General features: G+C 47.1%; 7 protein-coding genes across 9 annotated transcripts in view; 5 read left to right on the forward strand and 2 right to left on the reverse strand.

Moving 5' to 3' along the window:
- Positions 1-11,148, forward strand: part of shn (schnurri) — a 53,297-nt gene extending 42,149 nt beyond the window's left edge. The window contains exons 3-8 of the mRNA XM_064691789.1: positions 794-2,346; positions 2,845-3,693; positions 3,761-3,889; positions 3,959-7,215; positions 7,280-7,506; positions 7,870-11,148. Coding sequence (XP_064547859.1) covers positions 794-2,346; positions 2,845-3,693; positions 3,761-3,889; positions 3,959-7,215; positions 7,280-7,506; positions 7,870-10,010 — 8,156 coding nt within the window. The 3' untranslated portion in view covers positions 10,011-11,148. The remainder of the gene's footprint in view (positions 1-793; positions 2,347-2,844; positions 3,694-3,760; positions 3,890-3,958; positions 7,216-7,279; positions 7,507-7,869) is intronic.
- On the reverse strand, positions 11,121-13,318 carry LOC135434971 (phospholipid scramblase 3). The gene is made up of 6 exons (XM_064691804.1): positions 13,164-13,318; positions 12,775-12,822; positions 12,582-12,710; positions 11,933-12,324; positions 11,731-11,874; positions 11,121-11,668 (listed from the first exon to the last, which is right to left on the reverse strand). Exons 1-6 carry the CDS (start codon positions 13,246-13,248, stop codon positions 11,639-11,641), a joined length of 828 nt encoding a protein of 275 aa, XP_064547874.1. The 5' UTR covers positions 13,249-13,318; the 3' UTR covers positions 11,121-11,638.
- A 1,014-nt stretch (positions 13,319-14,332) lies between these two features.
- Positions 14,333-16,064, forward strand: Syx6 (Syntaxin 6). Its single transcript, XM_064691803.1, has 4 exons — positions 14,333-14,512; positions 14,631-14,788; positions 14,884-15,546; positions 15,610-16,064. Exons 1-4 carry the CDS (start codon positions 14,478-14,480, stop codon positions 15,684-15,686), a joined length of 933 nt encoding a protein of 310 aa, XP_064547873.1. The 5' UTR covers positions 14,333-14,477; the 3' UTR covers positions 15,687-16,064.
- Positions 16,065-16,152: 88 nt separating this feature from the next.
- LOC135434964 (deoxyribodipyrimidine photo-lyase-like) lies at positions 16,153-17,951 on the forward strand. Its single transcript, XM_064691794.1, has 2 exons — positions 16,153-16,267; positions 16,322-17,951. Exons 1-2 carry the CDS (start codon positions 16,209-16,211, stop codon positions 17,913-17,915), a joined length of 1,653 nt encoding a protein of 550 aa, XP_064547864.1. The 5' UTR covers positions 16,153-16,208; the 3' UTR covers positions 17,916-17,951.
- Prosalpha1R (Proteasome alpha1 subunit-related) lies at positions 17,936-19,097 on the reverse strand. Its single transcript, XM_064691805.1, has 4 exons — positions 18,990-19,097; positions 18,827-18,925; positions 18,591-18,767; positions 17,936-18,530 (listed from the first exon to the last, which is right to left on the reverse strand). The coding sequence occupies exons 2-4, from the start codon at positions 18,900-18,902 to the stop codon at positions 18,049-18,051; spliced, it is 735 nt and encodes a 244-aa protein (XP_064547875.1). The 5' UTR covers positions 18,903-18,925; positions 18,990-19,097; the 3' UTR covers positions 17,936-18,048.
- Positions 19,088-21,948, forward strand: Atg10 (Autophagy-related 10). Of its 3 annotated transcripts, none has more exons than XM_064691808.1 (4): positions 19,088-19,228; positions 20,991-21,100; positions 21,152-21,296; positions 21,370-21,948. In XM_064691808.1, the coding sequence occupies exons 2-4, from the start codon at positions 21,002-21,004 to the stop codon at positions 21,648-21,650; spliced, it is 525 nt and encodes a 174-aa protein (XP_064547878.1). In that variant the 5' UTR covers positions 19,088-19,228; positions 20,991-21,001; the 3' UTR covers positions 21,651-21,948. The 3 variants fall into 3 exon arrangements, with proteins under 3 accessions (XP_064547878.1, XP_064547879.1, XP_064547877.1); XM_064691809.1 differs by lacking the exon at positions 19,088-19,228 and adding an exon at positions 19,475-19,611; XM_064691807.1 differs by lacking the exon at positions 19,088-19,228 and adding an exon at positions 19,485-19,622.
- On the forward strand, positions 19,252-20,911 carry LOC135434969 (putative S-adenosylmethionine-dependent methyltransferase RcsF). The gene is made up of 4 exons (XM_064691801.1): positions 19,252-19,394; positions 19,473-19,611; positions 19,677-20,151; positions 20,217-20,911. The coding sequence occupies exons 1-4, from the start codon at positions 19,333-19,335 to the stop codon at positions 20,681-20,683; spliced, it is 1,143 nt and encodes a 380-aa protein (XP_064547871.1). The 5' UTR covers positions 19,252-19,332; the 3' UTR covers positions 20,684-20,911.
- Positions 21,949-23,806: the final 1,858 nt, after the last annotated feature.

Below are 23,806 nucleotides of genomic sequence, written 5' to 3' on the forward strand. Positions count from 1 at the left end.
GTTTTGGTTTTCATTTTCTGCTTTGTTGCCGCAACAGGTGAGCTTTACGCTGACTAAAGCAGAGGGCATGCGAAATAGAAAGTTGATAAAATGTTTATTTATCGCTTAATACTTGTTAATATCATATATTATACAAATATCGAGCATATTTCTCAAACATTTAAGCTTATTTTTGCATTTTAACCAGCTCTAAACTTTGCCCGAACGCTTTTATCAGCACAGGCTGCGCTCTGATAAGATTGAGCGCTCAATTAGTAATTGTTAGTGCGACATGTAGTCACTCCGAGGGGTAAACTTGCATGCACATTAATATTTTATAGAGTAGCCAAGTCCAGGACAGTTGGTTTCAGACAGTAGCTGCCTGTGAAGTCTATTAAATATTTATACGATGCAAGCAAGTGTGCCTGGGCGAACTACTTGTCGTTCAATTTATAATCAATTTGTTTCTTCCTTCGAAAATCGATTAAACACGGTATATATGCATCATTAGGGAAACAACTGTTCAAATTTCATCAGCCTAGCTCTTACGGTTTGTGCGGTGCGTTGATCATCAATCATTTTGGCCGTCAATCAAATCAAAAAGTTATCTCGCTCTGCTGTTAATGTTAATTTTACTTCACTCTACTGTTAATGTAAATATAACAGCTGCCAAAGTTAACATACTGTTGTTAACAGTAGACCAAACAACGATCAACAATCAGTCAGTCAATCAATCAATCACACAACTATACAAATAAGCAACTTTATATTTTTGTTTTACTTGAAATAAAATTTAATTTATAAATTTTTTCAGATGAGCCCGCGGCCAACACATCGCAGGCGAGCAAATTTGATGATACTATGGAAAGTGCAACAACAACAGCGGCAACAGCAACAGCAACAAACACAGCGAAACATTACAAGACAGCGAGCAAACAATATAAAAACAACAACAACAATAATAACAACAACAACAAAGTGAGCAGCACGCGACGTGCTACAGCAGCAGCAGCGGCCGCAGCAGCAGCAGCAGCGGCAACAACAACAGCGACAACTAAGAAGCAAACATATCGCAGCAGCAGCAGCAGCAGCAGCATAGTTGCTGCAACAGCAGCAGCAACAACAACAACTGCAACACTCAAAGCAAACAGCAGCAAACTAAACAGCAAAGCAGCAGCAACAACAACAACAACAACAACAACAGCAGCAGCAGCAATTGACAACAAGAGCACGCGAGATAATAAACCAAGCGAGTTGCCAGCTAAAATTGCCGACAGCAGCAGCAGCAGCAGCAACCACAGCAACAACAACAACAACCACCACAGTGATAATAGTATTAGTGAGAATAATTATGAGTTTAAGGCTAGAGATAAAGCGAACGTAAGTGATAGCAAAATGACGCTACAGCATGTGGCAAGCAGCGCAACGAGCGTGGCCACAACAACCACCAACAGCAGCAACAACATCAGCAGCAGCAACATCATCAGCAACATTAACAACAACAACAACAGCGATGATGCGGCCACAGCAGCAGCAGCAGCAACAGCAGCTGGCGACTGGAAAACTTCAAACAATTTGCGCTATTTGCACAAAAAGTTTAAGCGTCTGGCCAGCACCACCGAACCGGAAACGGGCGATGCGGTGCGCACCACATCGCTTTCATCCAACAGCTCGTTGTCGCCGCCGCCGCCGCTCTACAATGGACATGTGACACAACAGCAGCTGCCGTCGCAGCAGCAGCAGCAGCAGGCCGTGCCTTTGCTGCCGGCTAGCAATGAATTCAGTGCCAATTTCGTAAATGCCAACAACAACAACAACAACAACAGCCATGATGAGAGCAACAACAACAACAGCAGTAAAAATATTGCTGTTGCTGGTGCGCCCAGAACACGGACACCGCTCAGCAACAGCAGCAACATCAGCAACAACAGCAACTATGCCAGCAATGCGACACTGTCGCCAGCAACATTCGCACAGCATCAGCAACAGACGCAGCCAACAACAGCAGCAGCAACAGCCACAACAGCAGCAATTGCCACACCACCAACAACAGCAACAACAACAGCAACAGGTCTCGCAGAGAAAATGGGTCGTTATGTTTGTCCCTACTGCAATCTGATCTGTGCTAAGCCCTCGGTGCTGCAGAAGCACATACGTGCCCACACCAATGAGCGGCCGTATCCGTGCGACACCTGCGGCATTGCCTTCAAAACGAAGAGCAATCTCTACAAGCACTGCCGTTCACGTTCCCATGCGGCGCGCATGCGCGGCTTCGATGTGCCCGCCCACGAGGCGGACGGACTCTCCGACCAGGATGGCGACGGGGAGCTGAGCAACAGCAGCTCCGAGCTGCTGAGTGTGGAAGTCGTAAGTGTTCTTATTGAAATGTTAACTAGAGTGCTATGTTAATTAACAGTATGTTTATTAGAGAGCTGTTAGTTTAACCTAAGCAGTAGAAGCACTGTTAGCTCTGTTTGACTGAATGATGAACTGCAAGCTGAGCTTAAAATGTTAATTGGGGTGTAATATTATTTAACAGCATGTTAGTTAGAGAGCTCTTATTTTAACATACGCAGTAGAAGCAGTTTAAGCTCTGATTGACTAAATAACGAACTGAAAGTGAGGTATAAAATGTTAACTGGGGCTCTATGTTAATAAACAGCATGTTAGTTAGAGAGCTGTTATTTTAACACAAGCAGAAGGCTGAGAGCACTTTTAGCTCTGATTGACTGAATGACGAGCTGAATGTTGAGTTGAAAATGTTAATTTACAGCATGTTAGTTAGAGAACTGTTATCTTAAGATAAGCTCTATTTTATTTTAGTTGTATAACATATATTAATTATTAATAATCTGCTCTTTGCAGCTAAGCCGCGCGGATTCGCCATATGACGAGCCCATGGCCTCGCCGACGCCTTCGCCATCCACGCTGTCCGCCGCGAAGAGCGCGTATCTGCAACAGCCGCCGCTGCCGCAGCACATGCAACAATTGCCGCTGGGCTCGCCCGCCGCCGGAACACTGCCGCCCGCCACAGCCGAGACGCTGCACTCGGCGACAGCGCAGCATCGTCAGTCGATTGACTACAAGCCATACAAGCCCAAATTTCACAATGCAGCGCTCTACGCGCCCGGCAGCAGCAAAGAGCAGCAACAGCAGCAGCAACAACAGCAGCAGCAACAACAGCAGCAACTGCAGCAACAGAAGCTGCCGGCGCCGCAGCCAACGCTGGTGCATCCCACGCTCTCGCTGAGCACTCAGCTGAAGCTCAACAATCACATCAACTCGCATCAGGTGCAGCTGCAGCGACAGCTTCAGCAGCAGCAGCAGCAGCAACACCAGCAACAACAGCAGCAACAGCAGCAGCAGCAGCAATCGCTGCTGATGGCTGCCGCAAATCCAGCTAATCCCGTTGTGCTGCCCGCGCTGGTTCCGGCGCCGCCGCTGCCCACGGGCGTCTACTATATGGGACAGCCGCAGTATTATAATCCGACTGCAGCTGCAATACATCAGCATGCGCTCGCCCTGCAGTTCCAGCAGCACTTTCAGCTGCAGCAGCAGCAACATCAACAGTTTCAGCAGCAGCAACACCATCAACAGCAGCAGCAGCAGCAACAGCAGCAACACTCGCCGCTGCTGAAGGCGCCCCCGCAGCAGCAGCAGCAACAACAGCCGCAGCAGACGCCGCCGCCCCCGCAGCAGCAGCAGCAGCAGCAGGTGAGCTTATCAAGCTTTCTACATGCCTTTGACTTGCTTAACAGACCCCCTTCTCTCTCCCATCCAGCTGGTGCGCTCCAATAGTCAACAGACGGCGGCCATTGCAGCGACAACAGCAGCGCTGCCAGCGCCAGCCACGCCCACGCCCACAGCGAATCTGGGCAGCTTTGCCAGCGGCAGCGGCGGCATGCAAGTGGTGCGTAAATCTAAACATAAATTCATCTAAAAAATTCCTTAATCTGGTTTTATTGTGGCCTGTTTTTAGAATGTGGAAAAGGTGCAGGAGCACATCTCGAAGCTGATCTCACAGAACGAGGCCATAGTGGAGAACAAGGAGATACTGCTGCAGAAGAAGTATCCCAAGCAGCTGAGTCGCTCGCGCAGCTTCAACAATGCCAACAACAGCGCCAGCAACAACAACGCCAGCAACAACAACAGCGGCAGCAGCAACAACAGCGGCAGCAGCAACAGCAGCAATCAGACGACCAACAGCAGCAGCGGCGGCAACAACACTCAGCAGCTGGGCGAGACGAAAGTGAATCTGGCGCAGGCCATAGTGCTCAAGCAGCAGCAGCAGCAGCAACAGCAGCAACAGCAGCAGCTGCAACAACAGCTGCAACAGCAGCAACAATACCAAATGTATATGCAGCAGCAGCAACTGATGCAGCTGGATTGTGTCAATGGACTGCTCAAGCGCAGCAGCAGCAGCAGCAGCAGCGGCGGCGGCGGCAGCGCCTATGCAGGACTAAAAGCCACGCCCACGCTGCCAGCAACGCCCACGGCGAATATGAAGCTGCAACAATTGCCGCCGCCGCCGTCGCCATTGCCGCTGCAAACGCTGCAATATCGTCAGGATCCGGCAACGCCGGTGCCCAAGCTGGAGCAGCAACAGCAGCCGCTCAATCACGCCCAGCCCCTAAATCTGTCCGCCAAAACGAAGCTAGCCATGCCCCCAAAACAAGCAACAACACTCGCAGCAACACTCGCAGCAGCAACAACAACAGCAGCAACAACTGTTGTTAAGAGCACAGCAACTGCTGCTGCGGCGCCGCCGAACAATTCAATTATCAAGAATCTGTTGCTGAATGCGCGCGGCCTGGCCGTGCCAATTGGCGAGGGCGACGATGCCGTCTATTCCTGCCCCATTTGCGCCAACGAGTTCCGCAGCGCGGACGAGCTGAAGCATCACAACAGCACCTATTGCCAGGACGCGAACAGCAGTGCGACCATCAGCCCGGCCTCATCGCCGAGCAGGAAGTACTTTCGCTCCAACTCGAAGTCGCTCAGCCTGCCGGAGCTCATGTGCGACATGGCCAACTCGAAGAATCCGCTCTCCCTCGCCAAGCTCGCCTGGTCGCAGCTCAAGATCAAGCCCAGCACCGTGGTGCTGAGTCGGCTCAGCGCGGCGCAGTCGCCGGCGCGTACCTCGACAGCAACAACAACGTCAGCAACAACTGTCAGCAGCAGCAGCAGCAACAGCAGCAACAACCCGCCAGCAACAGTTGCAGCAGCTGTCGTAATCCCGCCCAGCATCGATGCCAGCTGCAGCGGAAGCGGCGTCTCGCTGCGCTTTGTGGACGCGCCGCTGCCCTCGCCCGGCCCGCTGCTGGGCAAGACCCCGCTGGTGGACTACGCGGCGCCGCGCAAAGCGCCCGATGCCCAGGTCGTTATCACCAAAATGCACGAGGATCGGCTGGAGAACATCATTATTGAGTCGCCGCCTGCGAAGCGACCCAAGCTGAGCGACATTGCCATCGCGAGCAGTTTGAGCGGCAAATCCTTTGCGCTGCCTCCGGGCGTGCAGCTCTTCCTCGGCGGCAATCAGGAGCTGCCATTGGCGGGCGGCTTTGGCGGCGGCAAGGAGGAGCGTTTGCGACGCTTCACCTCATCCGGCGGCAGCATGATACCCATATCCGAGTGCCCCGAGCTGGACAAGAGTCCCAAAATGATACGCACCCCCTTGCTATCCGGCGGCAGCTTCCAGGAGATGTCGCCGCGCCTCAGCGAGACCAAGGAGCGCAAATTGCCGCTGCCGCTGCCCAACAACAATGTCTATCGGCCCAGCAACAGCAGCATCAATAATATGTCGCAACATTTTCAGTTTCCGCCCATCAGCTCGATAACTGCCTTCAATCCGCTGACGTTGCCGCCGATGAGCAGCAGCGGCAACCATGTTGCGGATGGCCACAAGTCGATACCTTATGTGCCCGGCATACCGGGTCCGGGCAGCCTGTCGCTGTTGCCGCCGCCGCCGCAGCAGCTGCAGCTGCAGCCGCGCGGACGCAGTCCGAATCGCAAACAACCGAGTCCCAATCCCAATCCGCAGCAGCAACTGCTGCTCGACGCGCCGCTCAAGGCGCTGTCGCCGTTCGGCGGCGTACAGAATTTGCCCAGCGAATTCAGTCGCCAGCCGCCGACGCCCGCGCAGCGTCAGGCGATGCAATGGTGCAGCAGCAACAACAGCAACAGCAGCAGCAGCAACAAGACGTCGGCGGCGACAACAGTTGCCGCCGTGGACGTGAAGAAGGCGCCCTTCAATTTCATGCGCATGGCCGACAACGTTAAGGAGCAGCAGCTGGCGCCGGAGGTGCGACACTTTAACTTCGACAATGTGCACAAGACGCAGGAGGCGCTGGCGCCGCTGCACGTCGACACGCCCGACGAGGCAGCAACATCTGCAACATCTGCAGCAGCAGCAACATCTGCAACAGCAACTGTTGCAACTGCTGCCACGCCCAGCTCGGCCAAGTCAAAGTTCCTGCGTCCCACCAGCCTGCCGCTCAAGCCGGGCACCTTTACGCCCAAGCGTCACCATGGCATCACGCCGACAGCGAATACCCTGCCCCTGATCTCGCCCGAGACGCCGCGCCCGTCCAAATCCTGTGTGCAGCTCTATTTGAATGGCCACGCCTACACGTATTTGGGTCTCAAGTCCAGCACGAAGATGTTCTACTGTACAGTGAACTGTCCGCAGCCGTCGTATGTGGCGGGCATGCATAAGCTGTCCATGTACAGTGTGTGGCAGGTGTGTGAGGAGAATCAGCCGCATCCGTTGGGCTTCAAGCCCCGCGAGGTGATGGCCCTCTACGATTCCAGGCAAAAGATGCTCGGCTTCGGCTCGACCATGTCAATGGCGGGCACTGGCGCTGGCAAGCTGAACTACGCTTTGGTCAGCTCACAGCAGACGATCAGCAGCTGCTCGACGGCGGTGAATAGCCAGAACAAGTTCTATCAGCATCAGCCGAAGCAGCCGCCGCCGGCCACGTCGATCGGAGCGCTCAGCGAGGCGAATGTGGCTGCCAAGGCCAGCGAGGAGGATGCCGCCAAGAAGCTGGAGTCGGGCCAATTGCTTGTCGGTGGCTATGAATCGCACGAGGATTACACATACATACGCGGACGTGGACGCGGTCGTTATGTGTGCTCCGAGTGCGGCATCCGATGCAAGAAACCATCCATGCTCAAGAAGCACATACGCACACACACGGACGTGCGTCCGTTCACCTGCAGCCACTGCAATTTCAGGTAAACTTAACCATAATTTCCCAAAGGAGCTCCCATTTTAAATATATAAATTTCCATTGGACAGCTTTAAGACCAAGGGCAATCTCACCAAGCACATGCAGTCGAAGACGCACTTCAAGAAATGCATCGAGCTGGGCATCAATCCGGGTCCCATGCCCGCCGATGGCGAATTCCTCGATGTCGATGTCGAATTCGATCAGCAGTCGTCAACATCCGCTGGCGGACGCACCTCATCCATGGCCGGCGAGTCCGATTCCGATGATTACAGCGACAACGAATCCGAGAGCAGCGGTAAGTTTCATTTAAATATATACGAGTTAACTGAAATGCGTTTCGTTTGCTCGAACAAGCGTCTCAAGACTCACAACATTTCGGTTCGAGCTATTCAAGTTGCATTTAAGCTCAAACATGTTGCTGACTCGAGCTGCTTTAACTTATCGAACAGTTTGTTGAATCGAGCGAGTCACAACATTTTGGTTCGAGCTGTTCGAGTTGCAGTTGCATTTACGCTCGAACAAGTTCGAGCTGCTTGAACTTTGGTTTTATTTGAGTATGAGTCTCAAAAACTTGAGGCTTACGCTTAATTCGATGGGCTCTAATTTATATACATCCATATGCCCGCCACAGAGAGACTCATTTTTATATTTATTGCAGACACCGACGAGTCGAAGTCGCGCATGAAGGAGCACGAGGCGGCGCGCGGCCTGCTCTCGCTGTCCATGACACCGCCGATACCGCAGAGCGTATCACCGTATCCGGCACAGCTGCCGGAGGCGCCCGGTCCGGCGGCCAGTCCGGCGAACAGCATTGGCTCCTCGGCGGGCAGCGCCGCGGGCGGTTCGCAGCCAAAGCGTCAGGTTTGCTCATTTACATCGCCGAAGCCGCCGTTCGACTACCAGAAGCAGGAACAGTATTACTCCAATCCGGAGGAGTCCAAGCCGAAGCGTGACGTGCCCAACGACGAGAGCAGCGCGCCCATGGACCTGACCAAGCCGCGTTCCATGCAACAACACATTCTGCCCGCTTCCGCTGCTGCTTCCGCTGCTGCAGCTGCTCCTGCCCAGCCGTCTGAGCAGACGCTACCCAAATCGCAGGAACAGCAGATGCGCGATGTGATCTTCGGTGCGGGCAACAACGAAAGCGGCTTCATGAAGACAATGATTTCGGTGTCCGACAAGGTGCGCATCTCCGCCGAAATGGAGGAGCAGGCGAAGCGCGAGACCGAAGGCGACGATCTGCTGCTGCATACCTACATCAAGGAGCAGGCGCTGCAGCATGCCAAAATGAAGCAGAGCCAGTTCAGTCGCAGCTACCTGATGATGACCAGCTCCACCAGCAGCACCTGCACCATTGTCACCAGCAGCAGCTCTGCCGGCGGCACGCCCATCGTCAGCAGCAGCAGCGGAAGCGGCAGCCTGCCGAAGCCTGTCCTCAGCATCACGGAGCTGCCCAGCATTGAGGTGCACGAGGTGCACGATGTGCAGGTGAAGCCCGAGCCGCCGGCTGTGGCTCAACTGCAGCTGCCCGAGGAGACTGAGCCAGGTGAGGCACAAGCAGAACAGCCAGCCGTAGCAGTTCCTGTTGCTGTGTCCGTTGCCAAAGGCAGCACGGAGCTGGCCATGCCGCAGCCGCCGCCGCACAATGCCAATCTGCCCGCTGCAGTGCAGCAGCCGGATGCCACGGATTTCAGTGGCGTGCTAAGCAACAGCAACGGCAGCAGCAGCCTGGCCGGAGGCAGTGCACCCGCACGCACTGTCATCGTCGGCGAGGAGGGCTTCAAAGCGACGCCGCCAACGAGCAGCGCCGCCGAACTCCAATCCGCTCCCGCTCCAGCTGCCGCTGCTCCAACTGGCGCTGCTCCCGCTCCCGCCCCCGCACCTGGCAGCTATCCCGGCCGCGTGGTGCCGCCGCCACCGCCGCCCATTGCCAGCGATGCGCGACCCACGTGCATCATATGCAGCAAGACGTTCCAGCGGCAGCATCAGCTCACGCTGCACATGAACATCCACTATATGGAGCGCAAGTTCAAGTGCGAGCCGTGCAGCATCTCGTTCCGCACGCAGGGTCATCTGCAGAAGCACGAACGCTCCGAGGCGCACAAGAACAAGGTGATGATGACGTCCACATTTGGTGTGCCGACCACATCGAATCCGCGGCCATTTGAGTGCACCGACTGCAAGATCGCGTTTCGCATACACGGACATCTGGCCAAGCATTTGCGCTCGAAGACGCACGTCCAGAAGCTGGAGTGCCTGCAGAAGCTGCCGTTTGGCACCTATGCGGAGATCGAGCGCGCCGGCATCAGCCTGACCGAGATCGATACCAGCGACTGTGAGAATTCCCTAATATCGCTCAAGCTGCTCGCACAGAAGCTGCTCGAAAAGGATCCCAATAAGCTCAGTGGCTATACGACGCCGTCGGGCATGCTGCAGCTGGCCACGGTGGATACGCCGCCAGCCGCCGGCCAGGACAGCGCCAGCGAGGATGGCTTCAGTGCGGCAAACAGTGCCGCCGCCTCGGCCATTGCCTCGCTGGACAACGACAGCGCCGGCAATACGCCCAAGCGCGCCAGCTCCATGTCCGAGGATGAGACGCTCACCAACGGGCTGAGCCACGGGCACAGCCTCAAGCGTCGTCTGCCCGGCAGCAGCTTCAGCAGCAGCAACGGCGACGAGAGCGACAATCCGCTGGAGACGGCCGGCATCAGCATCGAGAAGCGACCGAGGAGCAATACAAATGAATTGTCGCTGCCGCCGGTGGCTGCTGCTGCCAACGCGGCCACCGCCAGCAACTGACAGTACATGTACATGCTGCAGCCCACCTGAGTGTGGCCCTATCACTACCAGGCCTACGTCTGGCCAACCCCAAATCCAACCCCAAACCAAGCCCAGCCACAGCAACAACCAAGCAGCAGCAGTGGATGCGGCAATGACCAAAAAAACATCAACGAGCGCATATCAAATGTCTAAGCATATCGCATTTGGGCACACAACAAACTAAACTCTACACACACTCACACACACACAAGCACACACACAACACTAGAATTTCAAGTGTCTGGTTAAGACTTGCTTAAAGAGATCAAATCCTTGAAGCTTGACCACCTGCTGCCAATTGGCCATGGCCTTAACTCCAGGTGCAGCAGCTGGAAAAGCTAATGAGCTAATGAGCTTAAAAAGCTGTCAATCAAAATAATGCTGATTGCTGGCAAACACTTTAAGCGCGTATCTATGAGCTATAGCTACTCAAACACAGGTGTGAGTGCGTGTGTGAGTGTGTGTGTGTGTGTGTGTGTATAGGCAAGTCAAGCATATGTACAATATACATATACTATAAAACGTCTAAAGCAACAGCAGCTTGCAACTTAAGTATTTAGTTTAGTTTATTGTCAACTCTCAGCTACGAAAAGTTGTTCAAACTCGTCTATACATATATATATATATATTACTATATATAGTCCTAGTTAATATATACACACACACAAAACACATACATATACGTATATATATCTATATATATGATCTATAATTTCTTTTTCGAAATGATAAAAAAAAAACTACAAAAACAAAAACAAATACAAAACTCCTGAAGTGCTGTGAGTCGTATATATAAACAAAAACAAAAGGATGATTTTTTTTTTGTGTGTAAATAGGCGTTAAACAAATTTAGTTGATAATTTATAAGGCTTAGCCCACGCCCACCAGACCAACAACCCCGCCCCCGCCCCCGACCGAACCCGAACCCGAACCGTTTTCCACTTGAATCACGTAGTTCTTCCTAATTTCTGAAGTTTGTTCTCTGCATTGGATTTATGAACACCCTATTATTATGTTTATGTTTTAATTTTCTAGATTAACAACAACAAAAAGAAGAAGAAGAAGAAGAAAAAAAACGAGACCACGAGACTCTTTTCAATTGTTTGTTTTAATTAATTAATTATATATATATATATATGTGTGTATATGTATATTTAATTAGCGAAAGCAAATTGAAAATCAAATAAAATTACAAAAAAAAAAAACTAACTATAGATAAAGATTATGTTGTCATATATACATTAAGTTTTGTAGGCTAGCTAAACACACACACACACACCAACACACACATGCACATAAAGTTTATAGAAATTAATGAAAATTATTGTACAAAATGGCTACAAGTATAGCAAAAGTATATATATATATATATTTATATATTATATGGTATATATATATAATTGAATGTATATGTATGTTAAACAAACACAAAAATGAAGTGATTTATTACATTATTGTAAAATATATCAACAAACAGAAAAAAAAAAAACTGAGCATGAAAACTTTACAAACAAACCACAAAAAAAGAAAATGACACAAAAATAAAAAAAAAACATCAATGTGAAAATTTAATTTCGTAGTTGTTCTTTCAAGTTTTACGTCCAGTCCTAAAAGCGCTTCTGAAAGTACATATATTCCTGAAAGAATTGGAAGTATATTTAGTTATCGAATAATTCTAATTAACTTGGGTGCAGCTCACCAGCAGAAATGCGGAGCCCAGAATTAGGGAACGCTCCTTGGCCGTCAGCCGGGCATCGCTGAAGTAAATGTTTGTGGTATACTGCGATTTGCTGGCCAACCATTTGTGGTCTATGGAGGCGCGTAGGTCGCCACCCGAGTGAATCTGTCAAGGAGAGATGTCAAGATGAACAGCTGGAAGTAAATAAGTACTTCAAGCTCACCTTGAAGTAGCACTCTTTGGGCAGGCAGTAGCAGCAGAAGCCGAAATTGGCGGGTCCTTCCACACAGAAGACCGGCTGATGCGTGTTGCCGTCTTCAATGTAAAACTCCGGCTGTGTGAAGGTTGGCGATTGCACCACGCGGCCTAGGACATTGCCGGGCGGTATCCAGATCTCCAGATTCTTGGGCTGGCAACATATTGCCCCAATCGCCAGCTTCTTGCGGAATACCAACGCTTCCTGATGCGTTTTGTCCAGCAGATGCATCTGAAATGGCCGACCAGCGCCCCAAATCATGCGATTCTTCTCTGTGGAGCTCTCGGAGGCAGCAAAGATGGCATCACCTAGCGGCGAGCGAACCACATAACGATTCTCCGACGAAACGGCTGTGAGAGCTGTAAAGTTGAAATTAAGGATTAAGGATTAGAGCCCAGCAGCGGGTCAGTTGTTCGAATCAAAGACGAATACTCAATTGATTCAACCGAAAAGAGACAGACTCGAGCCAAGTTCGAGCAACATGTTTGAGCTCGAATGCAACTGCAACTCGAACAGCTCGAGCCTAAACGTTTTGAGTCTAAGCTCGAGTATCCGAAACGCGTTTCGGTTGACTCGATGCAGGGCTCTAGATCAAATCACCGGATCTCATACGCACAATCATTTAGCTCGAAAGTTTGCTCGATATGCACAGAGGGCAAATCCGCGAGGCAATCGTAGCCGGCCAGGGGTATAAAGGTGCGACTGCCAGCGACCGTAGAAATGGGCAATGGAATTCGCGGAGCTTCTGTAAAATCATTTACACTTATCAATTGGTGTTTTAGTATAATCGAAAGAAACACAAAACTTACCTGATGTTGGTCGCGGCTGGGCAGTTATGCTGATTTGGGCGTCATAAACTGCAAAAGGAAAACAATAGCAAAATTTCTAATCTGTTTTCGGTACAATATTTTCTTTATATCGATCACTTGGTCAATTGGACGGCTAACAAAGGCACTTGATGGGGCGAAACGACAAAACGGCCATAAAACCAAAACAGCAGAACAGCTGCTGATAAGATACGGATACACGGACGTATGACACACACCTCACCACCCTCTGCCAATTAATCCAATTGTGTCGTTTACAGCAACACCTATACCACTGGAATAATTATCAGTTACTAAAAAAAACATTAACCATTTTTGTCATGATTCATGTGAATTTCATTCGGAATTTCTTATATTGGCCTAAAGTTTACCTCGAGGTTCGGCGTCATTGGTAGTTTGAGCCACGCGTATTTCGCTGTCATATTGTAAGGTGCGCACCGCATCATTTTGCAGCATTTTAATTATATTTTTTTTGTTTAAACAGGTACGCAGTTTTTTTAAACGCTTGCAATACAAAAACAGATCAACGGACAACTGTGTGACCAAATCTCAATCGCATTAAAATACCAAAATAAAAAGGAGGTAACTGATTTTCATCTAATTGGGCTCCATTGCTCATTTTTGCGTTACTCAATTTTGCGTTAACATTGCGCATCACAGAGACAAGTGGCCACAACAATACCCGAGCACAGCTGTAACTAAAAAGGTGTTAATTTTGGGATAAAAAGACAAGCTTTGCATTTAAGCCAGACTGTTTCTGCATTAAAATCGTGATTGATGAGGTGGCAACGTGCAGTAGGTGAGTTTATATGGCGCTTAAAGTCAAAAGTTGAAATTAAAACAGCAGTTGTTAAATGAATCAAACACTAACAACAAACGGGTTGCTGCTGCTCTTCAAGCGAAACTGGCAGAGAGCAAAAGAGAGAGCGAGAACGTCATAAAGAGAGTGCGAAGGCTTAACTTGCGGTTAAATTTAAGTTCATTTGAACTAGCAAAGAAGAAGAATGATCGGTATTTGTTATGATTGAAAAGCTCAAATAGTTAATAAACAATTGGTAAGATTGCGGCTTGTTGTTGTTGTTGTTGTTGTTGCTGCCGTGTGGGGGCTGTTATCTCGATTGCGTGGCAGAGGGCGATTGAGCACTGCGCAGACGCTGGAGCGGCATAAACAAATGCCTTCACCTTTAGACTCCTTTTGCGCTCCGGAGGCAGCGTAACGTCAGTTTACTTCTGGCTATCGCTATAGCCTGGCCGCGTACGCGGTCTGTCGCATACCCGCTCCCCCCCCTCGCTGACAACAAGATAAGACGGCAATGTGCAATAATCAATAAACGTGCTTTTGAAAAATAAACTTCCAATAAAAGTAGCTGTAGATTAGTTCAAAGTTGATACGGAATTTCGTGCTAGCACACAGTCCTTTATATTTACGTCTGAAAACCAAAAAAAAAAAAAATAAAAATAAAAAACGGCTGCATTCGCAAACTCTCATATATTTTCTAACTTGCATTATTTACGCACAGCCCCCCCCAAAAAGAAAATCGAGGGGGTTGTTGCTCGCTCGCAGAGCTCTATGTGAGTGGGGCGCAGAAAAAAGACGAACCTATGAATATAAAAGTCAAGTACCGTTACGGAAAACAGTAAAAATTTCATTTGAACGAAAGTAAATACGTGACAGAGCGTGGGTCATGTCTCTGGAGGATCCGTTTTTTGTTGTCAAGGAGTATGCATTTATATTGCACTTGCAGCGCCAACACATTCTGATGCAACCCTGTATACCCACCCCATTCCCTCCACACCCTGCTCCCCGCCCACCCCGCACCCTCTTTTTGTCTTTATAGCGAGGTTTTTAAAGCGCTGAACAAAACACGCGGACTCTATCTGCGTTGGCGTGAGCTGGGCGAGAACGGAGGCGCCGAGGTTGAATGGACCACAACGGAGCTGCGTAATTCGCTGCGCAGCATTGAATGGGATCTCGAGGATCTGGAGGACACTATCAATATCCTTTTTTTAAACAAATCGCAGCTAACTAATCAGAATTCGATAGATTTGTTCCCATTGTCAATCCTTAACTCTTTGAATTGTTTATAGCACGCATCGTTGAAAAGAATCCCACAAAGTTTCGCATAGATAATCGTGAACTCTCCAGCCGGCGCCATTTCATAGACAACACACGCGATGAGGTCAAGCAGATGAAGGATAAGATGAGCCTGAACCGGAACAGGGACAGAGACATAACCGCACATCAGCCATTGCTCGAGAACGAATCACGGAATCACAGCCTCAATCACAGCCTCAATCACAGTCAGGCCAGCGAATATCATACGCACAACGATCGCACCTATCTGGTAGATTGCCCCAATCCGCAGTCGGTGGCCAATACCATAGCCGGCACCATGTCCGCAGCAGCAGCAGCGGCGGCCGCCGCCCGGCACAGTGGCACCAAATACTCAAAGCTGGAGAACGCGCTGGATATCGATAGTCCCGGTCATTATGGCGGCAGTTTGGACAGTCCGGGGCATCGGTATGTGGGCGAGACGGTGTCCATACAGCAGCGCATGATACAGGGTCAGGATGAGCAGCTGGATATGATAAGTGATTCCATTGGCACTCTTAAGACTGTTTCGCGTCAGATCGGCGTCGAATTGGACGAGCAGGCGGTCATGTTGGATGACTTCGGGAATGAGTTCGACACAACCGAATCCAAGCTGGACACAACAATGAAAAAAGTTGCCAAAGTTTTACACATGAATAACGGTAATAATTACCTATCTAAACTATCCTATAATTTATACTTATACTACCGTTATTCTCTTGCAGATAAGCGTCAGTGGGCCGCCATTCTTATACTTTGTGTGCTGTTATTGTTAGTGATAATTTTGTTTATTATATTGTAATTTATTTGTTTCGCTTCGTTTGATTGTGTAGTGTAAATTCATTAGGTTTATATTTTAAATAAGTATAAATTGCAAATTTTAAATGAAATTCCATATTTTATATATACTTTATTAGCCAGACAACAAGATTTCCTTAGCTGTATATACACGTTTAAACATTTATTAACTAAAATCATAAACATAAATCGAGTCTAATGTAAACGTATTTCCAAAGACAAAACAGAATCATGCGTAATTTCCGGCACAGGCTAGATGTAACACTTGCTAAATGGTACAATTTATATGTATGGGAAAGAATATATCTGTATATCAAGAGAGTTATTTAAACAAAAGAATACCTGTATGCAGTTGAGTAAATATATAAATCATTCAAAGACAGTTCTTTTTGTTATTTACAACTGTTGTATAGACAATGTTAAGCTGCTGTTAAACTCGTTAGTCCGGTTAACGGCAATTTGTCTTATAAGGAAAAAGTGTGACCAGATACACCAAGCTGAAAATAAACTGAAAACACAATGCGCAATGCAAATTGTGAAATATAAATTTGTTTGGCTTGGCGGCTTTCGTGCTCTCTCTCAATTGTAAGTGTGTAAACAATAAATATTATCATTTATTTTAATAAGTTTTGCATTTAGATTACACATGAAGCGCACCAAAAGCAGCAGCGCAGCAGGCGGCGCCAAAAAGAAGCCGAAGAAGAACGAAAGCAGCGTCGAGGAAACAACAGTTACAATACCCACAGAAAAAAAGCCCAAGCCGAGCTACAACAACTTTGAGGAATTTCTCAGCCACATGCAAGCGCAGCGCTTTGCGACCGCCAACGATGTACACGATTTCGCCTTTAAAAAGAAGCGTGTGCGCGTCCTGAGTGACGTCAGCGATGTGAAGGAGCCGTGCAAAGGAGGCGTCGTCTATTGGATGTCACGAGATGCGCGCGTCCAGGACAATTGGGCGCTGCTGTTTGCCCAGCGTCTGGCGCTGAAGCTGGAGCTGCCGCTGACGGTGGTCTTCTGTCTGGTGCCCAAGTTTCTAAACGCAACGTTGCGACACTACAAGTTCCTGCTGGGCGGCCTGCAGGAGGTGGAACAGCAGTGCCGGGAGTTGGACATCTCTTTCCAGCTGCTGCTGGGGCCGGCTGCGGAGCGTTTGCCGCAATTCGTGACGGACGAGGACATTGGCGCGGTAATCTGCGACTTTGCGCCCTTGCGGCTGCCGCGTCAGTGGGTCTCGGATGTGGTCAAGGCCCTGCCGGGCCATGTGCCGCTCACCCAAGTGGATGCGCACAACATTGTGCCGCTGTGGGTGGCTTCCGAGAAGCAGGAGTATGCCGCGCGCACCATACGCAACAAAATCAACTCGAAATTGGGCGAATTTCTGACAGAGTTTCCGCCCGTCATCAGGCATCCGCACGGCAAGGGGCAGGCTAAAGAGCCCACTGATTGGGCTGCTGCCCAGGCGATGTTGACCTGCGACAAGACCGTCGATGCGGTGGACTGGGCCAAGCCCGGCTATACGGCTGGCTGCCGACAGCTGTACGAGTTTTGTACGCGTCGTCTACGGCTATTCAATGAGAAGCGCAATGATCCCACGGCCAATGCACTGTCTGGACTCTCGCCCTGGCTGCACTTCGGTCAGATATCGGCACAGCGCTGCATTCTGGAGGTGCAGCGTTATAGTGCCATGCACAAGGCATCGGCGGATGCCTTCTGCGAGGAGGCGATTGTCCGTCGCGAGCTGGCCGACAACTTTTGCTACTACAACGAGCACTACGACAGCTTGAAGGGTCTGCATGACTGGGCATATCAAACGCTGCAGGCGCATCGCAAGGATAAGCGCAGTCCGTGCTATACGCTCGAGGAATTGGAGCAATCGCGCACCTACGACGACCTGTGGAACTCGGCACAGCTGCAGCTGGTCAAGGAGGGCAAAATGCACGGATTTCTGCGCATGTACTGGGCCAAAAAGATATTGGAGTGGACGGAAACCCCGGAGCAAGCATTGGAATATAGCATACTGCTGAACGACAAGTACAGCCTGGACGGACGCGATCCCAACGGCTATGTGGGCTGCATGTGGTCCATCGGCGGAGTGCACGATCAAGGCTGGAAGGAGCGCGATATCTTTGGCAAGATACGCTACATGAACTATCAGGGCTGTAAGCGCAAGTTTGATATTAACGCCTTTGTGATGCGCTATGGCGGAAAGGTGCACAAGAAGAAGGAAAATTAAAGCTAATTACAACGCGACAGTTGGTAAATGAGAAAATGCCTTTTAGTTCTTGTTTTTCTATGTTTTCCACAATGCCATTTACAAGTTGTATAAAATAGTTCAATATAAGATCTATAGGTCAAACGCTGGGCGTTTAATCCTTTTCAGCAATTTTGTTTAGATGATCCTCGATCTCCTTCTCGTCGAGTATGCGGAACTGGGGATTCGACTTGCTGACAACTCCGATTTCGATGCCGTTCTGCCTAAAGTCAACTGCCAACACGGTGGACAGACAGGTGATGGCCAATTGAATGGTCTTCTCCTCGGATAAATTATTCTTGTATTTCTTTTCCAGAAAGCTGTTGGCGTCAATCTGTTTGGCGCCCACCGAACAGGCACGGAAACCGCAATAGTAGCCAGCCGGATCGGTTTTGTAGACGCACGGACCGAGCTCATCGTCATAGGAGATCAGCACCATGCTGCAGCCCAGCGGACGCATCTCGGCATTTTGCGTGTACACCTGATTGATGTCGGCGATGCGACGGCAGAGCACATCCACGGGCATCTCGTAGCCGTACTTGTAACGGAAATTGGCTGCTTCATAGCGTGCCTTTTGCACCTGCGATCGTGAGTCCGCTGCAAAGGTAATTATTAAACAAGTTCCAATCTGATAATGCATTCAAATGTTGAGCTTACCGATGCGTCCGGTCATAACGCAACCAATTTGCTTGGTGATGCCAAATAAATGTGTCACAGTCTCGGGCACAATATTCTTCTCCGTCACCTTCTTCTGGGTGGCCACAACGGCGCAGTCGCCGCTCTTTAAAGCCACCGTGGTGATGTTCTCCTGCTCGATGGCCTTAAATGCATACTCTAAAGAAAGGCAATTAGTAAATTGGAATACTATATGATTTATTTTCCGCAATACTCACCCACTTGGTAGAGGCGTCCCTCGGGCGAAAAGATTGTAATGTGTCTGTCGAAACCGGCTGAACTTCCGCGAGACATTTTATATGATTTTTATAATTTGACTGTGCAAAAATGTAAAAGAGGCTTTTGTTAAACTATTTAATTACCTTTGGCTGCCCTACTCACCTTTTTTTCTTTAAATTTCAAACCTACAACTTGATGTGTGCTTGGTTTTCAGCTTTGCTAGCAGATGAAATTTATAAAGTCATTGTTGGCCAGGGCTGGCTAAACATATCGATATATCGCACGATAGTTGACGCTTTATCGTTTCTGGTTTTGTGTGAATGGCAATCAAATAAATCGATATGCAGACCTGACTGGCGAAACACTTGCGGTAAAGTGAATGGCAGCTTAAAAAGGAATAGGTAAATATGCGAGAATATAAATGAAAGAATTAATATTAAGCACATGTTTTTAAATGTTAAATTAAGTGTAAGCATATTCGGTTCGGTGTTTTCGCATTACGAACATGCACGAGGATGATCTGAAAAATCAATTAACTATTGCGCGGAACGAGATTAACAACTTGAGGTACAATGAAATCCTTGCATATTGCTGAAGTTCAAGTTCAAAGTTATTTATGTACCTTGAATTCGATTCCATGTGCAGACAGCAAGTGCGCAACTTGCAGCATGTGCAGCGCAAGGACATTGAAACAATAAACCGGCTGCTGCAGGATTTTCGCTGCGAAGGCTGCGCCAACATAAATGCCAAGGGCAAGGACAAACCGGAATCGCTCATTTTGCAGGTGCGTGCCAGGTGAGTGGGGGGGCGACTTAGCAAACAATATTAACCGTAAGTGAAACCATCCAGAACGCCAGCAATGATACCAATGTAAACGGTTGTGAGGATGTGGCCAATTTCAAGCCCATCGGCATCATACGCAGCGCATTTCCAGAGAAGCGCGCCGTGCCCCGCCAATCGAGTGTGGGCAGTCGTCTCCGTAGCCTCATACAGCTCAACGATGGCGTCTTTACCAATCCGGAACATTCGCTGGAAGGCCTAACCGACTTCTCGCACATGTGGCTCATCTATCACTTCCATCGCAACAACGCGCATCCGAAGGCAAAGGTTGCCCCGCCACGTTTGGGCGGCGAGCGAATTGGAGTGTTCTCGACACGTTCCCCGCATCGGCCCTGTCCCATTGGACTGTCGTTGGTGGAAATTGAGAAGATCGACGGCGCCACCATTAGCTTCTTTGGCACTGATATGGTAGATGGCACGCCTGTGCTGGATATTAAACCGTATATACCCTATTATGATGCGCCAGTTCTAAGCGACGACTCAGGTGCGTGTTTGGCCGGCTTTTACACGGACTCTCTTTGCATTGATTCCATTTGTGTCCATCCTAAGGTCGTAGTGCCGCTATGCCGAATGAAAACAGCGCCGACTTTTATGGTTCGCGTCAGGAGCCGGACGGCGAAGAATCGGATCTCGAATTATATGGCGCCGCCGGCTACACAGCTAGCAATATGCACGTGGAGCCAACGCCATCAGCACCACCATTGCCCAGCGCAGTGCGTGTGCCCGATTGGGTGGTGGCCGGTCATCGCCTGACCGTCTGCTTTAACGAGCATGCCGAAGCTCAGCTGCTGGAGCTGCAGGTGCATAAGCAATGCATTGTCGAAATATTGGAGGCGGATCCACGTTCCGTATATTTGCGCACAAAATACGGCTCACAAATATTCACCTTCCAGCTAAGCGAGGTTACGGTCACCTGCAAGTTTGACGACAAAGCTGGCACAGTGACTGTTGTCCAAGTGCGACGCAATGAGAATATTCAGGTGACCGCTTTGGAGGGGGAGCCACGCAATTCTTAATGGAGAGATGCCTCTCTTCAGCTTATTATAGGTTTAAAAAGCTGCATTCTGTTGTTGCCCTAAACTGCTTTGTAGTAAAGTTAATTATGTGTTATCCTTAAGTAATCCATGTTAAGGAGCTTTTAAATGTAAACAGTTTCGATTTGTCGATTACGTATAATAATAATATATATATATGTATATGAGGCATATGTCCCCGTGTATGTGCTTTTTATGTAAAGAAAACAACTGTGTTTATATTCAGCTAGTTTAAGTTATGTATCTTGTTCTGTTTCTTACTCATATTTGCTTTCTTTTTCTTTACTAGCACAACACAACATGAGCGCTACACTCTCTTGGCCAGAGTTTCTTAGCCAGACCAAACAGTTTCTGGACATCTCACAGCAATTAAACGATAGCTGGCAATTGTATGAAAAAGTGAGTGCTGCTCCATCACAAATTCCACTTAACTGACTTTATTTCTTCTAGGATGATCAAGAGCCAAATAGTTTTCTGAAATACACGCAAAAGATCAAATGCAAAGCAAACGATGAGCTGATTAATGTGGAATATCACATCGTCTACAGTGTTTCCTATCAGGTGCCCATGCTCTACTTTCAAGCACATAGATCAGGTAACTTTGAACTTTTTTGCCTTGCGGCTTGTTCTTCTAAGACAACTAACATACATTAAGCAACATTTCGTAGACGGTCGCCTCTTGGATTTAGAGGCCACGTGGAGTGTATTTATGCCAGACGCATCGCGTACCGATCTATACGAAATGCTAACGCAAATGGAGCATCCGGTGCTGTTTCGCCCATTCATGGCACTGCATCCTTGCCGCACCTGCGAGATTTTAGCCCAGTTCGGCAAACAGAGTAAAAATCTTGTACTAACCTTTATAAGTATATACGGTCCGTATGTTAAGTTAAGTTTAGGCAATGCCTACGGTTTATATATTGAAGAAAACCAAAGAAGCATTGATTAATAACATCTATACAGATAGATTGTATTTATTATTGGCTTGTTTTAAACACTGATTACAGGCGTGGCTTACATAGATGGTTATGATTCTTAGTTTTCTATTCTAATTAGATATACTGTATGTATTTCAAGAGCCTTGGCACAATTGAAAACCAATTTGGGGTTTATTATAATAAACCAGTAAAAGCGGAGGCAAGTTTTCAACTGAATCGAAATACCTAATTTATATATTTAAAGTTTAAGCACTTGAAGCTGCATAATGGCACATATATGAATTTGCTACAATAAAAGTATAAACAATACGAGTACAATAAGTATTTTTATATATACAACAAATTGGGGAGGGAATTTTGAAGAGTACTTATTTTAAACTAATTTTAAGACAACTAACATACATGCTTTTTAATTAGTTTATTTATTTTTTTTTTTTTGGCCTTTTCGGTTAGTAAGTTAATTTATTTGCTATTTCGGCTATTTCTGCTTCTGTTAGTCATAAATATTTGTTATATGCTTAGTGTAATTTTTTTTAAGTTTAGCTTATTTTGCGTAAATAAATACATTTTAGTCTGTGGTTCTATATAGTACATAGTTATTTATCTTATTGTTTAGACTGTATTTAAGTTGAGTTATCTTTTGTTTGTTTGGTTTATTTATCCCTAATAGTAGATATTCATTTCATTTATAATTAATGTTAACTGGCTACTGTGTGGCATTTGCAACCCGACGCCAAGACACAAGAAAGCTATTCGTTCCCATTTCGGAAACGAATACACAGTTTTGTGGGCGCTACGATTCGCATCGAAAATGTTATTTGCAAAAAATTAAATCGATTTATATGCATTTTGTATATATATATATATTTGCTTTGCTTTGTAATTGAAAACAAAAGATTATATATATGCATTGCAACTGGTGCAATTCAATTTCAATTTCCTTTTTCGTATCTGATCTCTAGACTAGTCTAACATAAAGCTAACACATGATGTCTGGATATAGCTTCGACATCAACAATTCAATTTTAATATCTGGTTAATACAACAACTGAGTATTTTCATGCTCTTGTATAGTTATAGTTAGTAGTAAATAAATAGGTACTATGTGTAAATATTAGTATAATATTTTATATATATTAGTATTCAATAGTTTAGGGTTCGTTTAGAGCATGCTTATTATATGCCTGCAAGGAATGCTTCAATAATATCAATTCAATCAATTCTATTCTATCTTATACCATAGAACTCTATATGATATATTATATAGATTGGAACTTACATGCATATATATTTATTTTCCAGTTAATCTTTAACTATATTATATATTTACAATCCGATGAGAGTCTATGAGTACTTACTAAAGTTTTAGGGATTCGGCTCAGATATTGATTCGATTCTAGTTTTTTCGGTAATTTCATTTTTGGTGTATACGTTTTTTGTTTTTTGTTGTTTTGTCTGAGTATTTATATGTCTGCATATTATTATTATGGGACTATATTAAATATACACATTTTGCATTTGTTCGTACTTTGTTGTATCTCATTTTATGTATTTTTTTTTTTGTTTTGTTCTTTATCAAAATTCATTTAAAGCTGCACCATTTCTCATTGATATTTTGTATATCAAGTTACATTTTTACTATTTACAATATATAATAAATAAATAACATATTTTATATAAATATTTTAGCTAGCCTTATGCGCGTGCTGTGTGTTCAAATTAAACAAAATTTTAGCCCAATATACGGAATTAAATGTCATTCCCCAAAAATTCAGAAAATGTTGCCAATGTGATATGTTTCAATATGTGTGGGTGCTTTTTTTTAAAAAAGAAATAAATTCGTTTTCCTTTTTTTGAAATAAAATCAAACTCTGATTTGTCAACACACAGCACGCAGCACGTACTCTAATGTCGACGGATTTAATTGTAAATATATGTATGTATATGTAAATGTTTATATATATATGTATATATATATCTATTATTTGTGTGTAGAATTGTGCACTATTTTTAAAATTCGCACTACAATGTTTGGTCTCATTTTAGTTGCATTATTGGACAAGTTGTGTGTGAGTGTGTGTGTGTGAGTGTGTGTATGTGTGTGTGTGGCCTTACAGTGTCTAATAAATACATGTACCACTCTATATAGTACATCTAAAGCTTTCAC

The sequence above is a fragment of the Drosophila montana genome, unplaced genomic scaffold, assembly GCF_035044405.1.
Source record: "Drosophila montana isolate Dmon_TW-CO22-7 unplaced genomic scaffold, ASM3504440v1 contig_3468_1, whole genome shotgun sequence".
NCBI classification, from domain to species: Eukaryota; Metazoa; Arthropoda; class Insecta; order Diptera; family Drosophilidae; genus Drosophila; species Drosophila montana.

Excerpts from the sequence above, each read along its gene's own strand:
- LOC135434969 (XM_064691801.1), top strand. The coding sequence starts at position 19,333 with ATGCACGAGGATGATCTGAAAAATCAATTAACTATTGCGCGGAACGAG. Across the intron at positions 19,395-19,472 it reads AACGAGATTAACAACTTGAG|ACAGCAAGTGCGCAACTTGC; the intron begins GTACAATGAAAT and ends TTCCATGTGCAG. Across the intron at positions 19,612-19,676 it reads CGGAATCGCTCATTTTGCAG|AACGCCAGCAATGATACCAA; the intron begins GTGCGTGCCAGG and ends GAAACCATCCAG.
- Atg10 (XM_064691807.1), top strand. The coding sequence starts at position 19,571 with ATGCCAAGGGCAAGGACAAACCGGAATCGCTCATTTTGCAGGTGCGTG. Across the intron at positions 21,101-21,151 it reads GCTGGCAATTGTATGAAAAA|GATGATCAAGAGCCAAATAG; the intron begins GTGAGTGCTGCT and ends TATTTCTTCTAG. Across the intron at positions 21,297-21,369 it reads CTTTCAAGCACATAGATCAG|ACGGTCGCCTCTTGGATTTA; the intron begins GTAACTTTGAAC and ends AACATTTCGTAG.
- LOC135434971 (XM_064691804.1), bottom strand. The coding sequence starts at position 13,248 with ATGCTGCAAAATGATGCGGTGCGCACCTTACAATATGACAGCGAAATA. Across the intron at positions 12,823-13,163 it reads CAATGACGCCGAACCTCGAG|TTTATGACGCCCAAATCAGC; the intron begins GTAAACTTTAGG and ends TTCCTTTTGCAG. Across the intron at positions 11,875-11,932 it reads CCAAAGAGTGCTACTTCAAG|ATTCACTCGGGTGGCGACCT; the intron begins GTGAGCTTGAAG and ends TCTCCTTGACAG.
- LOC135434964 (XM_064691794.1), top strand. The coding sequence starts at position 16,209 with ATGCAAATTGTGAAATATAAATTTGTTTGGCTTGGCGGCTTTCGTGCT. Across the intron at positions 16,268-16,321 it reads TTTCGTGCTCTCTCTCAATT|ATTACACATGAAGCGCACCA; the intron begins GTAAGTGTGTAA and ends TTTTGCATTTAG.
- Prosalpha1R (XM_064691805.1), bottom strand. The coding sequence starts at position 18,902 with ATGTCTCGCGGAAGTTCAGCCGGTTTCGACAGACACATTACAATCTTT. Across the intron at positions 18,768-18,826 it reads GGGACGCCTCTACCAAGTGG|AGTATGCATTTAAGGCCATC; the intron begins GTGAGTATTGCG and ends GCCTTTCTTTAG. Across the intron at positions 18,531-18,590 it reads CGTTATGACCGGACGCATCG|CGGACTCACGATCGCAGGTG; the intron begins GTAAGCTCAACA and ends TTACCTTTGCAG.
- Syx6 (XM_064691803.1), top strand. The coding sequence starts at position 14,478 with ATGTCTCTGGAGGATCCGTTTTTTGTTGTCAAGGA. Across the intron at positions 14,513-14,630 it reads CCGTTTTTTGTTGTCAAGGA|CGAGGTTTTTAAAGCGCTGA; the intron begins GTATGCATTTAT and ends TTGTCTTTATAG. Across the intron at positions 14,789-14,883 it reads GGATCTGGAGGACACTATCA|GCATCGTTGAAAAGAATCCC; the intron begins ATATCCTTTTTT and ends TGTTTATAGCAC.